Here is a 14,887-nt window from a genome sequence, read left to right as displayed (position 1 = left end):
AACCAAGAGCTTAAAGTGAGACTCTCTGCCATTCATCTTGCTAATACAAATGGAATGACGTTGTTTGCATTAGAAAATTTTCCACTTGAATCCCTTAAGTGACAAGAGCTAACAGGTACCAGTATTTGATGTTGTCAAATCTCAAAAATAAACTGGCATGGAGTTCAAACTGTTCAATCTATTTATAGTCTTCTAAGACAAAAAATAAACGCTGCCCTGCTAAGGGGCCGTTGGCTAGCGGGTGCACGGATTTTGAAGCCTTTCACTGCTGAAAGACTAGTGCATAATACTGTAATTTAGCACACAGAAGAACACCCAAATCTCCATCACCTACGTTACCAGAGCAATCTAACCAGTTCCTCACCTGCTGCTGGTGGATGCTGGCCACTAACTGTTGGCAGATCCAAAGAGCTATCAGACATGACATGCTTAAGATCTCCTCCCACATCAGCCAGTTTCATGTCAAACTGAACAGACAACGCATCTTCAGAATCCTCCTTGCCGACACTGCTGCCACCAATAGAAGGGAGATCCAGAGACTTCACCGAAGCAGAGTCTTCTTTGGCCTGCTTGAAAGCCGCGACTTTGTCCACCAAGGACTTATCTGCATTGTTGTACATGGAAGAAAACTTGTTAGAGTGGAAGTCGGCAAAATCATCATCGCTCTTCACTGAAGAAAGCGTGTTGTCCTTCGCCTCCTCAAAGCCAGCTCCAGAGCCTTCCAGAGAAAGCTGTTTGAAGATGTCGTATTTGGTGGGCGTAGCAGCGGTGGCAGAACTCTGCCCACTCTTTGTCGTGCTGACCGATGAGCCAGGCTGAGGAACAGGACCGGCCTCTAGCTTAAGTCCATTGTATTTGTCGTCTGGTTTCTGTTCAGAAAAGCCACTGCTGTTGTTGAAAGCCATAAAATCTGCAAAGTCATCTTGTCCGCTGGCTGATGCGCAATTAGAAAATTCCCCAAAAAGGTTGAATTCTCCAAAGTCATCAGCTAAGCTGGAACTTTTGCTGGGTGCGGGTTGGGCAGTGGTAGATGGAAGGGGTGGTGGAGGAAAGGAGCCCGGTTTTGACGTACTAAATGCAGGTGGAAAGGACGGCTGCTTGTTTTCTCCAGTAGAGGAAAAGAGATCCAAGTCTGCTAGATTCAAAGAGGTCTTTGCTTGTGTTTGCTGCTTTGACTGAACGGGCAGAGAAGGGAAGGATGTGGGGAAGGTTTTGTCTTTTGTAGGTGGCTCTAATGGTGAGATACTGTCAGCGGTTTTAAAATCTGTGAAACCATCATCGGTTCCTGCAGGCTTGAATTCTGCAAGGTTATCTCCTAAGAATAAGAACAATGAAAAAACAAAAGTAAGACACTGCAGTGACAACAAATACATCATACTCACACCATGCAAGCAAGCAAATTATTTCATGCAATGTCAGAAGTTTTTATGCAAACTATTTCAATTAAGACCTCAGGATGCACATAGAACTGCAAACTCAACTTCTATGAACCACACAAGTTTCAAGGTCAGCGATTCTAATATTCATTCCAGCAAACACTTAAGTCTTTCAAACGGCCTCAAAGTCATGTTAAATTCCCTTTACACTGAGTTAATATCAAAAGACACCATGACCAATAGATTCAAAAGGTGATCGGTTCTGTCTCATTCAGCTTCCACGTAAGTTCTGCTTCCCACCTCATCCTTCTCATATTTGCCAAGCAATGAATGTAATCTCGAATTTCACTTATACCAATACAGTATTTGCCTTCTTACAACTCTCCCCCCGCCTCCCTTCGAAATGTTGCCCAAATGCAGTTGCCTCATGGGGTGTCAGCAGAGAGTTGAGACAAAAGCAACCCTGCTGATAAGCTGAAAGGGGAACAGAGGAGAGATCAACCAAACCAGACTTGCCTGGTGGCTGAAGGTACTTCTGAAAAAGGCTCGCTTAACAGGAGGCACACAGCCAACGAGCCTGCCCACCCGGGCACAGCGGGGAACCAACAGGCAGAAGAGACACAGGCCCAAACAGGAAATAACACAAACGTGTTGCTTTAGAACATTTTTAAGTTCTCGTTTTAACCCATCGTGTTTTCCTTCTGCCAGATTCACCTACACATACCGTAGCGTTAAGGGATCAGAACTTCAGTAAATGCACTATAGCCCAGGCATCTTCTAGCTTCTGCTGAGACTGATTCCAGTTTTACTGAGAAGCTTGGGTCACGTGCAAGTGAGCATGATTAATCATGAGATGTGGAGATCTCTAGTTCACCTGCCTACTGAATGTAAGATCGTGCTATGTAAGGATTGTAATTTAAACCTGATTAAACATCAGGTAACAACGTTTTCATTGAATTTACATTAAATATTTTGGTGTACTAATTTTGTAAGTTTCTTCCTGTTCATACACAATTCTTTTTTTATAAAGCAATTTCTTTTGAACATGAAAATATGTTGAGTTGTTTAACCCATTCACCAGCATGTCCATACTTAGACTACTTGTAATTTTAAAGTATTGATGTATACTTTAAGACAAGTGTCCAATAAACAGCTTTTGTTCTATTTTAGAAGCACACCATTAACATTTAATTCTTAGCTACCACACAGTGTTATACTTTAAATCAGTTTAACTAAGACTTAAAATACTACTCTTTATAATGGTAAAAAAGGACCACGACTCTACCTGACATATTCTTCCATTCTCCCTCCCCTCCAAATCAACTCACTTGGACCAGCAACAAGACAAATATTCATGAAATTGCTATTTATTGATCAAAACTAAAACATCACAGCAAACTAAACTTACTGATGAATTGCAAACTTTTCCATTAGAAATGTAAGCTGGTGAAAGGGTTAAGAGTGGTCAGACCTGGATAGCTGGCAAATATAGTAGTTTTCTCTATTTTAGAACATGTACATCAAGAGATAAAATATTATTTCGTTTCATTGCATGCATTTAATCCTGAAAAGGTATTGAGCGTGAGAATCTCACAAAACATTACAGGAGTTTCAGGAACTCAGTGTCTGAAAAAAAGAATTCTATCTTTGAGAAATAAGGAGGAGTGAACTCAGGTAAGCAGTTGTACCCTAGAATCTAAAGTTGTTCTCTAGTAATCAAACAAAATGCTGGCTATAACATAACTCTGTGGAACGCAGGTTAAGTTAGCAATACATTTATCTTCTGATCTGCCCACCGATAATGTATGAAAGTCAGTAGGAATTTGAGATTTTTCACCCCCCTTTGATTAAAAAGATGAGATAACCACTTACGTTACATAAGTGAGTTTGACATAGATGGTTCTGCAAAAGGCTGAGGGAGACTCTGCTTTTGTAATTACACAGATGTTATACTTCAGATGCCAACTAGGTTTTACTTTTCCCAGTCAAAAACAGTGAAACACAAGTTTCAAAATAAGTGATCAGATTTATTCTTAGAGCACCAGAGACATGAAAAGTTTAAATTCTGCCCTAACAATAGGAAAAAGTTGCAATTTTGTCCAGAAGCATCTTATTCTATCTTCTAAAAATACATGATTCCTTCCTTAAAATGAACAAATTCCAATCACATCATTTTAAAATAAAGCTCAGAAGCACCCAGAAGAGATGCCAATCTTCTAGAAATACAAGATTTGCAGATTGTTCCAATAATATATTGCATCTTTTTTCAGGATACTTCCTGCTAAGTTGTTTAGAGAAGCAGAAGCACCATTATTCTACAATTCTAGCAATGAAAATTCTGCAGCTCATAGAGAACTACTAAAAAAACACCAAGAAAATATGTTAAAACAGCTTCAAAAAACATACTGCTTACCTAAGTATTTGCTCTCTGACGGCTGTTCTAACTCACGGAAAGCACTATACTTGTCTCCACCATCTAGTGAATATGAGAAAAGAAAAACGTTTACATAAAGATGTTATGAATTCATATAGTAAATTTTATAGTGGCATAATTGCTCTGATTTTTAAATATTAATATCTTATCAGTGCCAAAACCAAGATATATGAAATATTACAATAAATTGTTCATAGCGGTTGTATATTTTTCCTTTTACCTCCAAAAGTAGCTGTACTTTCAGAAGGCTTCTCAGCTGTAATTCCTTTAAACACAGCATACTTATCAGTTGAGGAGAGTGTCTTATTACCTGGGAGTGGCATTAGTAAAGAAGGAACACTAAAAACAAAAGAGATAAAGGCAAAGTTCCTTAATTTATCCAGAAGAAATCTACATTTCCAGGTTTTACTTAAAGGAGCCTCTTACTACGACTGCACAGTTCCAAACACTCAAGCTAAGCTTGTACCCTAGAGTGCTTAATCAAGAACCTGATGTAAACTACCTCAATACTTATTAAGAGTAAGAGCATGGAAACAGGCAGCTGCCTAACTGATGGGTGAATTCGCACTTTATCTCACCTAATTGTATTTCTTTAGGCTCCAAGTCAATTTTCAACCTTCTCGATTTTAATTTGTATCAGAACATGAACAAAACACTCCAGAACTTTACACCACAGGAATTCCTGGCCCAGGAGAGAACATGCACACTGACACAGACCTGAAAGCACTTTAATCTCTCACTTTGCCCAGGGCAGCGTAAGGATGATTCTCCCTGATAAACTACATATGGTAAAGAGTTAAAACTGCAGGAGATATTGTCAGCTCCATACTTTCAGCTTACCTACTTTTGATTATATTTCATTACATATTGAAAAATTAAGAGAATAAAGCGACACCGCTGTTCAAAAGGATAATTTTGAATTTCTGTCAGTGCAAACCAGCGAGTTCAGGTAGCTATCTAATTAGCAAAATAAGGATTAGCCCACTGTTACACAAGCAAATCTTTTTGCACATAAACACGCTCTATATAGTAAAACTGCCATAATAACCTAACACCGTGTTAGCAACTGCTGTATAATTTAGCAGACGTTCTGCGAGAGCTCTGCTCGCCCTCCACACAAGCCCCCTTATCAGACCTTGGCAGCTCTACAGAACAACATCCTTTACATATGAATGATGCGTTTTACCTCTCGTTTATGTCATTCAATCCTATGCACATTGAAAACGTGAATGAATTTCTATGGCATTCCTTGGCCTGAAGGAAGAATCTTTCCAGAGCCATTTAAATCTCCTTATCAGCAGCCTACAAGCAACTGTACAAACCCAGCACTTGCACACACGTGCTAATGATGGTCTGTGATGCTTGCAGACAGACAGTGCAATGTCAAAAAAATATAGCTTAGGGTAATATAATTAAATTTCACATCACTGCAAACCAGGCTATTAGATATGCAATCTTGGCAAATGTAATGGTTAATCATCTGTACTCTACAGATGGCTTTTTTTTTTAAATAAAGCTCCATAAGCAATTAGATTATAGCTCATTGTAACGTTCTGTTCAAAACTGAATGCTTTTACAGCTGAATAAAGAGAACTGCTGCAGTGAAAAAGAAACACCATTTTTTTAAAAAAAAAAATCAAAAATTTTTTTTAACGATCCCCTGCTTCCCCCTGTGGAATTTACAAACAATATTTCTGTTAAAACTTTCAGCAGCAGAACAGCTTTAATTGCAGAATGATGTCTACCACAAATGAAGATATACTTAAAATAGAGCATCTTCAGATGTATGTGGCATTGAGTTACATCAGCAAAATTTAATTTCTCCATGCAATTCCGTTAGGCACAGTGTAACAGAACAGTTTGGTTTAGTATTCCCATTTGACGTCACTGTTGAGGGAGCAACTGGTAAATGCTGCTCACCTGGAAAGCACCAGTTCTATTTGCAGCTGAGAACAGTCACTTCGATACACAGAAAATTTGTATGTCTACAATTAGACACCTGGGAGGTACATGAAAGTTTGCCATGTGCAGCAAAAGGAAACAACACTGAAATTTTGTAATCACAGGACTTTGAAAGATTAATTGTCAACTCTGAAAGGGAGTAAACATGCTTACTTATTTTGTTATACAAAATGAGCCTGAACTGGAATTACATTTTGGCAGTCTCCCAAACGAAAAGCCAAGATTGCTGAAGTCTGAATGAGATTTCAACTGAGATTTATAGTCAGTTATCAAAAGTTTAAGCACTGGCCAGAGAAACAATAGAAATAACAAAAACCCCGTCCACTGGAGTTCTCAGTCATTAAGAGTACAATGTTGTGCTCTTGCATGAATTTTGGGGTCTGTATTCAGGGCCTGAAGAAAGCCCTTGATGTCAGCAAATGGTTTCTATCATCTCCAACAAACACAGGGTCATACTTCTAATGGAAGCACACAGCACTGAATGCAGAACTCCTCTGCCCCAGTGTATTTTTTCTGAATAGCTTTACGTAAGATTTTTGCCTGAATGCACAGTATGAAGTAACTTTCAATTGCCTGGGCAGTAGCGTAAACACTTGAAAACCCATCCCCAAACCTTGTAAACGCAATTTACCTCAGCGTGGTGACTAGAATGCTAAAGAACGGCCAACCACCTATGGCACATCAAATGTCATTTTTGATTCAGAAAGCCTAATTGTACTTCTAACAACCTTCAAAAGAAACTGTCAGAGTAGACGTCAGGTGACAGAAGAAAATTACAGGCTGGAAAGCTACCCACAAGAGAGGAAAACATTTCATTTCTTAAAAAGAGTTCTAAAATACTGAAGGAGTGGAAATCAAGGATCTGCTACCTGCTCCGGTGCTGTGAACTGGCTGCTTTGGAGGAGCCAGCTACATCCCCCTGAAAATCAGTGAAAGAGTCATCCAGGGAGCCAGACTTTGAAGCATCTTGAAACTCCTGGAAGTCATCATCTTCTGCTTTTACTACCTGAATTAGAAACAACAATGTCAATTGCTACGCTGCTGTCTTTTTAAATTGTCATATGGCGTGAAAGCAGTTCAGAGTAGCTGACTGACTCAAGAGGGGGGAAAAAAAAAGGCAAAAAAAGAAGGAAAAATCCTTTCCACGCTGGCATGCAAAATTAGCACGGTCAGTGTTTCCACTTCACCTGCAACTCAAAACACACACAAAGTGTACAGGACTACATACTAGGTGTAGTATGCCTAAAGAACAGGTGAATAAGGAACTCTACTTTCACATTAAATGTATTCTTGATCACAGCCATGTTATCTTTTAATACACAACAAATATTGATGATTTACGTCAGTCAACAATTTAAAATCCATAGACACAGCAAAAGCATCAGAATAAATATTTTCCAAAGAAGGCTGAACCATATTTGCAAATAGCAAAATTTATCCCCCACATGACTTACAGTGCTGTAAACCAGAGATTTTCATAGCTCTCAGCTTCTCCTGAAAACTCAGACTTATTTTACCAGCTACTAGAGTCTGCTGTGTAGTTTAACCTAAAACTCCATTTTACATGCATTACAAAATCCTAACTACAACTGAAATCCCCCTTCGATGCAACTAGTTTGTCATGGAGAACGTTTTTGTACCTCTTCTAATGCCACCAGAAAGAAACAGGAAAAATAAAAGCACATCCTTAGCAGCGTGACTTCATGTTTTCAGATGTCACGGGTCAGATTTCAGCTCGTTTTTAGTGTTTACTTAAAGCCTGTGGCCACTACACAGCGTTAAAGGAGCCGGGCTCATTGTCTTTCTGGGAGAAGGGAGATTTGACAGGCAAGAAGAGGCAGCTAACCTGGCTGGGCGGGTAGGGCGGCCCGAAGCCTCCGGAAGGCTGTCCTGCAGCTCCGCCCGCCGGTGCCGTGATGCTCATCCCCATCACGGCCGGCCCGATGCTGAGAGGCACGGAGACCGGCGGCGCGGAGGGCAGCAGGGGCTGCGGGCTCACCGCCGCAGGCAGCGGCAGTGGAAAGCCGGTTAAAGTAGGAACGGGGGCAGCTGGAAACTGGTTTAACACGTCAGGACTCACTGCAGGGATTCCTCTCTGCAAAGGCAGAAAAGCAAAGACAACCATATACACGTGTCCACATCAACAGAAAGGCTTACTGCGGTCTCAGTTCTGGTTTCTAGCTTGTATTATTGAAATCATGGAAGGGCAGGGGACTTGTCAAGCTTCAAGTAAACCTTCCAAAGCAAAACATGCTATCAGGAACCTCAGTAAGTGACTGCCACCCTGACTGCTGGAGTCACAGCGAGGCTCACGTTACCCGCCTGGGTGGGCAGAGGCTCAGTGTTCACCAACACAGGAGGCAGAGCTACACCTGGTGTGCACTCTGCCATCCTGCCCACCACTCCCACAGGGTACCTCAGCTTCAATCTTCCTCACTTGAGACACTCGCCTTAGTTTTCAGACAAGTATCCAGACACAAACTGGTAAGAGATGACACTGACAAAGAATAGAAACCTAAAACTAACACTCCACTGGTTCAGGAGAGAGGTAGCAAGTCTAGCTCTTCGCAGACTAGAGATACAGGAACCATACAGTTTAAGGAAAACAGATGCACGTGCAACAGAAGAAAAACCACCAGTATTTTCTACTAGAAATACACGTAAGTGTGTTTGGTAGATATATCTAAGAACTATCAGCTGACACTAAAGAAAGGATTAACCGAAATGTAACTGCAGGGGACAAAATTATAATCCCACTGAAGTTACAAGGGGAGTTTCTCCTCTGGACTTCCAACAGAAGTAGTATTTTACTACCAGTGTGCTACAGCAGCCAGTTGTGCTAACACAGAACCCAGAGCAGGTGAGCGAAGCGATCCGCGCTCGCCTCCCCGGCGCCAGCCGTACCTGGGTGACTGCTACCATCGCCAGGACAGCGTAGAGCTCCTCCTTGGTCAGCTTCCCCGGGGTCGTGCGGTTGGCTAAAGCCCATATCTGCCCCAGGGTCTCTCTGGGCAATCCAGACGACATCAGTATGGGATAGAGTTTAGCTGTATCTATTCCAGCAGGAGTCAAAGTGGTTTCTAAAATTTTCTTGTACAAGTCTGTTAAGAGGGAGCCAGAATTAGACAGTGACAACTGCTGTTTTCAAGCGAATTTAAGATGTCTTCTCTATTTTGTCTCAAACTCAGCATTAATAACACTCAAAGTGCATTCTGGCATTGTATCGTATCATCATGTTTCATCTAAATGTGTTACTGAATGGTCTTTACAGACAAGTTTAACACAAGCGAAGAAATATTTTATATAAAATACACTCAGTGCTCCATTTCAAAACATGCTTCTTCAATGAAATTGCAGGATAATCCCTACAAAAAGATAGTTATAACAGCTTTATGTATTTAAACCTCAGAGTAATCAATACTTACTACAGCATGTAATTTTCTATTTACTTGTTATTTGCATATATAAGATAAATACTCTTATGAAATGAGCCTGCTTAATTATAAGACATGCCAAAAACCAGGCTACCCATGAAGCAGTGTTATCAGTGATGCAACCTCTACTAGCATAATCTGCTGTCATAACAAATTCTAGATTAGACATTTATCGTGCTCGTATAAAACCTATGCTTCTTCAAATGCAGATAAAGCCACCATAAATATGTAACATATCAAAGACACGGGATTCATTTGATGACTGAAGAATAATGCTTTGATCAATAAATGGCACACCTTCGTTCAGACCTCACGTTGCCCCCTTGGCTAAACGCCCACTTTCTTGTTTACCTGGGACCAAGCTATCGTTGTAAATCCAAGGAGGCATCATTTGCTGAATTGGGTCCTGTGAAGGGAACACTCCAACGCCTAAACGTGTTCCATGCAGTAAAAAAAGACAGAGAGTTGTATTAGGATATACCGATTCAGAGCATAAACATCTTAGAGACTAGATCACAGCTGGTCAGCAGCATTTAGCATTTCAGGCAAAGATTTCAGGTAGGAATCACTGTGCTCAGAGGAAAACCAGCTACTGCAGGAGTATATATTTCAACATAATAACCGGAATGATTTGGCAGTAACAGCAAGAAAATAGTTAACTATATAATGAAATAAGGAGCTCCTCATCTGCCTCCCTCTTAATTTCTAGTTGTACAGAAGCTCAAGTCTCACTGCCTCTCAAAATTTCATAGCTGAGCCTTATCAAATTTAGTCTTCCCATCAACTATATGCTATTAGGGCTACTTGTGGAATAAATAAATTCATACCTACCATAAGAACCACGGTGTTCCAGCAGAACATCCTGATCAGGGAAATCCACAAACAGCCCATTAGACTGAATCTCAGCAAGACCTTATCCTGCGTTCACAAAAACGTATCCACTGCCCCAGTGCTCCCAGTCTTCAGATCCAGGGGACATCCCAGCTGCCTTCACTACTACAGGCTTCCACAGCACGATCTGCCACACTCTACTCCCTGCAAACTGGATATTTCCTTCTCCACTGTGTGGACTCTTCCCCTCAGGCTCATGGTTTTACTTCCTATCTGGTCTCCCTGAGCAGATTTTATGCTCATCGAATGAAGGTCTGATAAAAATCAGGAGCATTTCAGATTTCATTGTCTTTTGCAGTGCCCTTGCATCTCCTCATCTTCCACATGGATTCTCTCCTGACTGCAGTCTAATTTCTAATCATCCCACAACTCCAAGTACACTTTAATATAAGCAATTCCTTCCACTTCACCAGCCAAGTAAAATAAATTTGCTACTTCCTCCAGTCTCATTATTCTTCAGCTTTAACCACCCCTCCATACACTTCTGCATCCTACCTGTTCTGGCTTCTCAACTTTGAATCTCTCTGACAAAATTCAGCCCTTTAAAAATCAAATAATTTGAGAAGTGAAAAGGAATCTGCAGCCATATTTAGTTGATAGATAGGAGAGTCTTACTTAAAACTTTGATAATACCCAGGTGACTAAGGGTCTGCCATTTTTCAGCATTATCACTTAACTACTAAACTTCTGTTCCTCACAAAGTATTTCAGCTCACCCTTCAAAGCACCCTTAACAACACGGGGAACTATTCTTAACTATTGTTGCTCTACATAATCACTTCCAACGCCACCTTCATCTGCAGCCTGTATTTAAACTTGTTCTGTCTCACACTCCTAAAGGAAGGCAGTTTCCTGTCTCACTCTGTGTCGTCCCCACCCTTTTTTTTTTAAGTCAGGCATCAGGTTGCATTGGATTTGTACAAAAGGAACAATGCAACTGACTGAACGATGAATAAATGAATAGCTCCTATTTCATGCTGTCTATTCTTTAAAGTTAAGTCACTTTTAGCAATTTACTGTGTATTACAATAAGTAGAGGGGCTTTAAGAATGTTCACTCAGACCATTTAATTTCATCCAATAATGTTTTCTAGCTATATTGGAAAACACTTGAATCCAACATACCCAATGACTGAGGAAAGGAACACATGAGCTTAGCAATAAAAAGTTACAGTACTTGTAGGAAAGAAATACCTGCTTGGGAAAGTGCCCAATTTAATTATCTACAGACCAGAAGCCTTCTCCCCCTTCTCCATCTCCTCTCACCTCCCCGTAAAGTGAGATTACACAAAAGACTACATGCATTTTATCATACTTGACTACAGTGGAGCCCCTGTTTCATGTAACCCGAGTACAACATCAGAGAACTAATCAAGGTGCACCAGAGACCCTTGCATCTATTTTTGACTGGAATAAAGCAAAACCAAACAGTCAATAGTCAGCTTTAATAAAATCCAAATTGGAACTAAAGCTTGCTTAAAGTTTTCACCTAGTGCAGCTTTTTAAATTTTGATCCCTAAAGCTCAGAGAGTTTTAGACATAACACATGAGGGGCAAGCTGTCTAGGAAACAAGTATTGACTAGCTAAGAGTTTTAGCCTAGCAAGATTTTATCCCCTCAAAGTTAAATGATGAAAACCCACCATGACATTGACCATCTTTAGTAAAAAATTTCCTTAAATAACTAAAAAAAAAATAATTTTTAGAGAGCACATCTTTTTTTTTCCCCCCAAGAAAGAGGATAGAATATTTTAAAACAGCAAACCTGCTTAAACAAAAATGTTAAAAGTGATTACAGCAGTAAACTCACGTGGAAAAAGTTCAGAGCAAAATCGTAGTTGTTACACTTTTAGCAAGGAGCAGGAGGCACTGACATATTATTCAAGCAGGCGTTCAGAGCAAAATTATGCAGGATTTGCCTTAGAATTAGTGTACAGAGTGTTAGCATTCAAGCAGCATTTTATTAGATTTAAATTCCGTCAAATGTTTCATTTGCTCACCACACTCTTCAACTGCTATGTTTTGTTCTGAAGCCTTGTGCACCTCTGCAGCAGTGGTACCACTTTCATGTCCACCTACAACATCCCAGTCACTGATGGTTAGACTGGGATGAACTTGGCTCGCAGCCGAGGCTTTGCGCCCAACTTCAGATGTTTTAAGTTTGCTTTGCTCTTGTTCAGGTTCATTTGAGCCATTATTTAAGATTTTCTCCTCCAAGGAAGAGCCTGAATAAAGAGCAGGAGGAATTATTTATATTTTGTTATTAAGAACCAAAATAGCAATTCCACACTTTCAAAGGAAGAGTATTACTGGTACCACTGGTGAGTTATCAAGAGGAGTATCTGTCCCAGCTCAGACCAATAGCACCACCCTGTTCAAACACTTTTATAGCACGATTCTGCCCTTTACTTACCATGCATACACAACCAGTTCAACAAACAAAAAGCAACAGACAGGAGAAGGAATACATGAAACTATTTTCCGTATTAGGATTATCGTTGCACAATCATCTAGGCATCGGTAGCAGAAGTGTGCAGTATCTACTTATATCTGCAAAATTCTTCACGTTAATCTCACCAACATCCATTTAGCCTCCAAGGGAGGAAGCACACAAGTGCTCCACACGAACATATTAGTTATTTTTTACACCACCATCTCAGCTGTTATCTTTTTCTATCCCACAGACTTACGAAGACACTAGCACACAAGACTTAATCCACTTAAGATCAGCCATGTGCACATTTAGCAATCTTTGGATCCACATGTGATTTGCTTTTACGGTGTGGTTCTAAGGGAAGGAAGAAGAGGACTTCAATCATCTTTTCCCATGGATCAGCAGGTTTCTGCTTAATTGCCTATATGTTACTTCTTTCAGACAGACTGAAGAAAACCCCAACAAAATAAGTAAAGACTCTGCGTAGCTCTATGACAGAAAGTGACGTGTAAAAAAAAATATACTTTAGAGTTACCTGTTTTATGGATATTGGGTGAAGATGCAGAGGTAGGAAAATAGGGAACCTGCCCAGTTGTACCATGCAGGATGGATAACACTGGAGGCTGGGCTGGAGGGAGAGGTTGGACCACAGCCTTTTCTGAAGGCAGCTGCCCAGCCTCAGTAGCAGAATGGAAAGGCTGAAAAGGCTGAGAGGTGGGTTGAGGCACCAGTTTGGGGATTTCAACGGGCCCTTGTATAAAGTCACTAAATTCTTCATCATCGAGAAAAGCAGAGTGGGAAACAGATACAGCAGAATGGGATGGTGTGGGATGATCTGTAAAATGGAATGAACACACAATGCAAAGTGATGAGGAGAAAGGTTCAGGGGTGGAAAGGCGGGGAGAGGGGCAAATCCTAGGTATACACAGCAAATGGGTGAGGGGAAACAGCTGAGGATGCATTATTTTGAGAGACGTGAAGAGTTGTTATTGTCAGTATAACCAACACGTAAGGTAAAACTGAGCAGCCACTTCCAACTGTGCATCTTCTCTCCCAGATTTTTATGATGTAAACACTTTTGAGTGAAGCTCAATTCCTTACACTGGCTATGGAAGTATTCTGTTTGTTTTAAACAGACTGGGTCAAAACAAATCAAGGAGTAATAGTTCAAACTGGATACAATGAGGGTGTGCACGGAGGGACATTCTCCCTCAAAGGAGTGTTTTATCCTCAAAAGCTAAATAATGTATCATAAGATATGTAAGAAATGTGTACTCGTTTAGACAATCTGCTGTTTGATCTCCTCCATGGTTACCCATTTTAACAGAAATGACGATGGAAAGTTGTCAGAAACCACCTGTAACTTCAAAATTATCAAAGAGCAAATCCACACTAGAGATGAAGATTTTATATAGGAAAAAGCTTGTCTTGATAAGCTTTGTTGCAGGCTAGACACAGAACAAACTATACTACAACCCACAGGAAATCTTTAGTAGTAATTGTTACAAATGTAGTAATTACTGAGAAGAGAATACAGAAGGCTTCGGTTTGGCCATGCCCAGGCAACGGTGCACAAGTAAGGTGTTAGAGTACACTGAAGTCATTATAGAGTGTTCTGATCATTCTTAGCCCTTGTATAGCACCTCTCGGCTTCAAAAGCACTCTGCCAAACATTAATGAAAGCTTTGACTAGAAAAGAACACACACATTATCAATTCCCATGGTATTTCACATTCAGCACAGCACATTCAGCTTTCTTTTAAAGATTTCCAGTCTTCTAATAAAAGCTGGTATCTAATATTTCACCCTCATAACCTGACCAAGAAAACAGTTGCTAGAATGACACTTTATTTTACAAAACAGCTAATCCACTCACTTTGTACCACCAAATAAAAATACTTCGCGGAATTAGTTCCCCCTGCTGAGGATTTCAAACATTACGAGTTTTATTTTCAGTTGGAAGATGAGAAAAATGACAAACCTGGCTTTTTTGGATGTGATGCTGGTGTTGGGTGCATTTTAGCATCTCTAGAAAAACCATCTAAATTTCCTTTAATGGCTTCCAAAGCATCATCCCTGCTTTTTTCACCTGTCTGAAACACCACAGAACACATTTTGAAAAATTCACAGAACAGTTCAATTTTCTGTCAATATCTACATTTCTTCAGTATAAAAATTAGAAATGCCTGCTGTTAGACTAAACCCTTCTTTCTCCAGCAGTGAAGCATATGAACAATAACTCCCGTATTAAGAAAGCATTTATTTTGCAGACTACCCCATAACAGTGTTTCTCAGACTTTAGATACAGCTTTATGACAGGATCAATTACAAACCTTACTCAGTATTTGTATTTTTGCGA

At 40.2% G+C, this 14,887-nt stretch overlaps 1 protein-coding gene across 8 annotated transcripts in view; it reads right to left on the bottom strand.

Moving 5' to 3' along the window:
• SYNRG (synergin gamma) overlaps positions 1–14,887 on the bottom strand; it is a 43,315-nt gene that overhangs the window by 19,555 nt on the left and 8,873 nt on the right. For 3 of the 8 annotated variants that reach the window (XM_074923286.1, XM_074923285.1, XM_074923287.1), the window contains exons 6-13: positions 14,510–14,621; positions 9,558–9,635; positions 8,677–8,873; positions 7,619–7,867; positions 6,642–6,778; positions 4,031–4,149; positions 3,790–3,852; positions 365–1,315 (exon numbers count right to left, since the gene is read on the bottom strand). In XM_074923286.1, the coding sequence (XP_074779387.1) occupies positions 365–1,315; positions 3,790–3,852; positions 4,031–4,149; positions 6,642–6,778; positions 7,619–7,867; positions 8,677–8,873; positions 9,558–9,635; positions 14,510–14,621 (1,906 nt within the window). Of the gene's footprint in view, positions 1–364; positions 1,316–3,789; positions 3,853–4,030; positions 4,150–6,641; positions 6,779–7,618; positions 7,868–8,676; positions 8,874–9,557; positions 9,636–12,094; positions 12,320–13,063; positions 13,364–14,509; positions 14,622–14,887 lie in introns of all 8 variants that reach the window. The other 5 variants (XM_074923283.1, XM_074923282.1, XM_074923284.1 and 2 more) reach the window with 4 other exon arrangements.

Source organism: Athene noctua, chromosome 19 (assembly GCF_965140245.1).
Source record: "Athene noctua chromosome 19, bAthNoc1.hap1.1, whole genome shotgun sequence".
Taxonomy (NCBI): Eukaryota; Metazoa; Chordata; class Aves; order Strigiformes; family Strigidae; genus Athene; species Athene noctua.
Note: the sequence above shows the minus strand (reverse complement) of the source record. Positions and strands in the feature narration are given on the sequence as shown.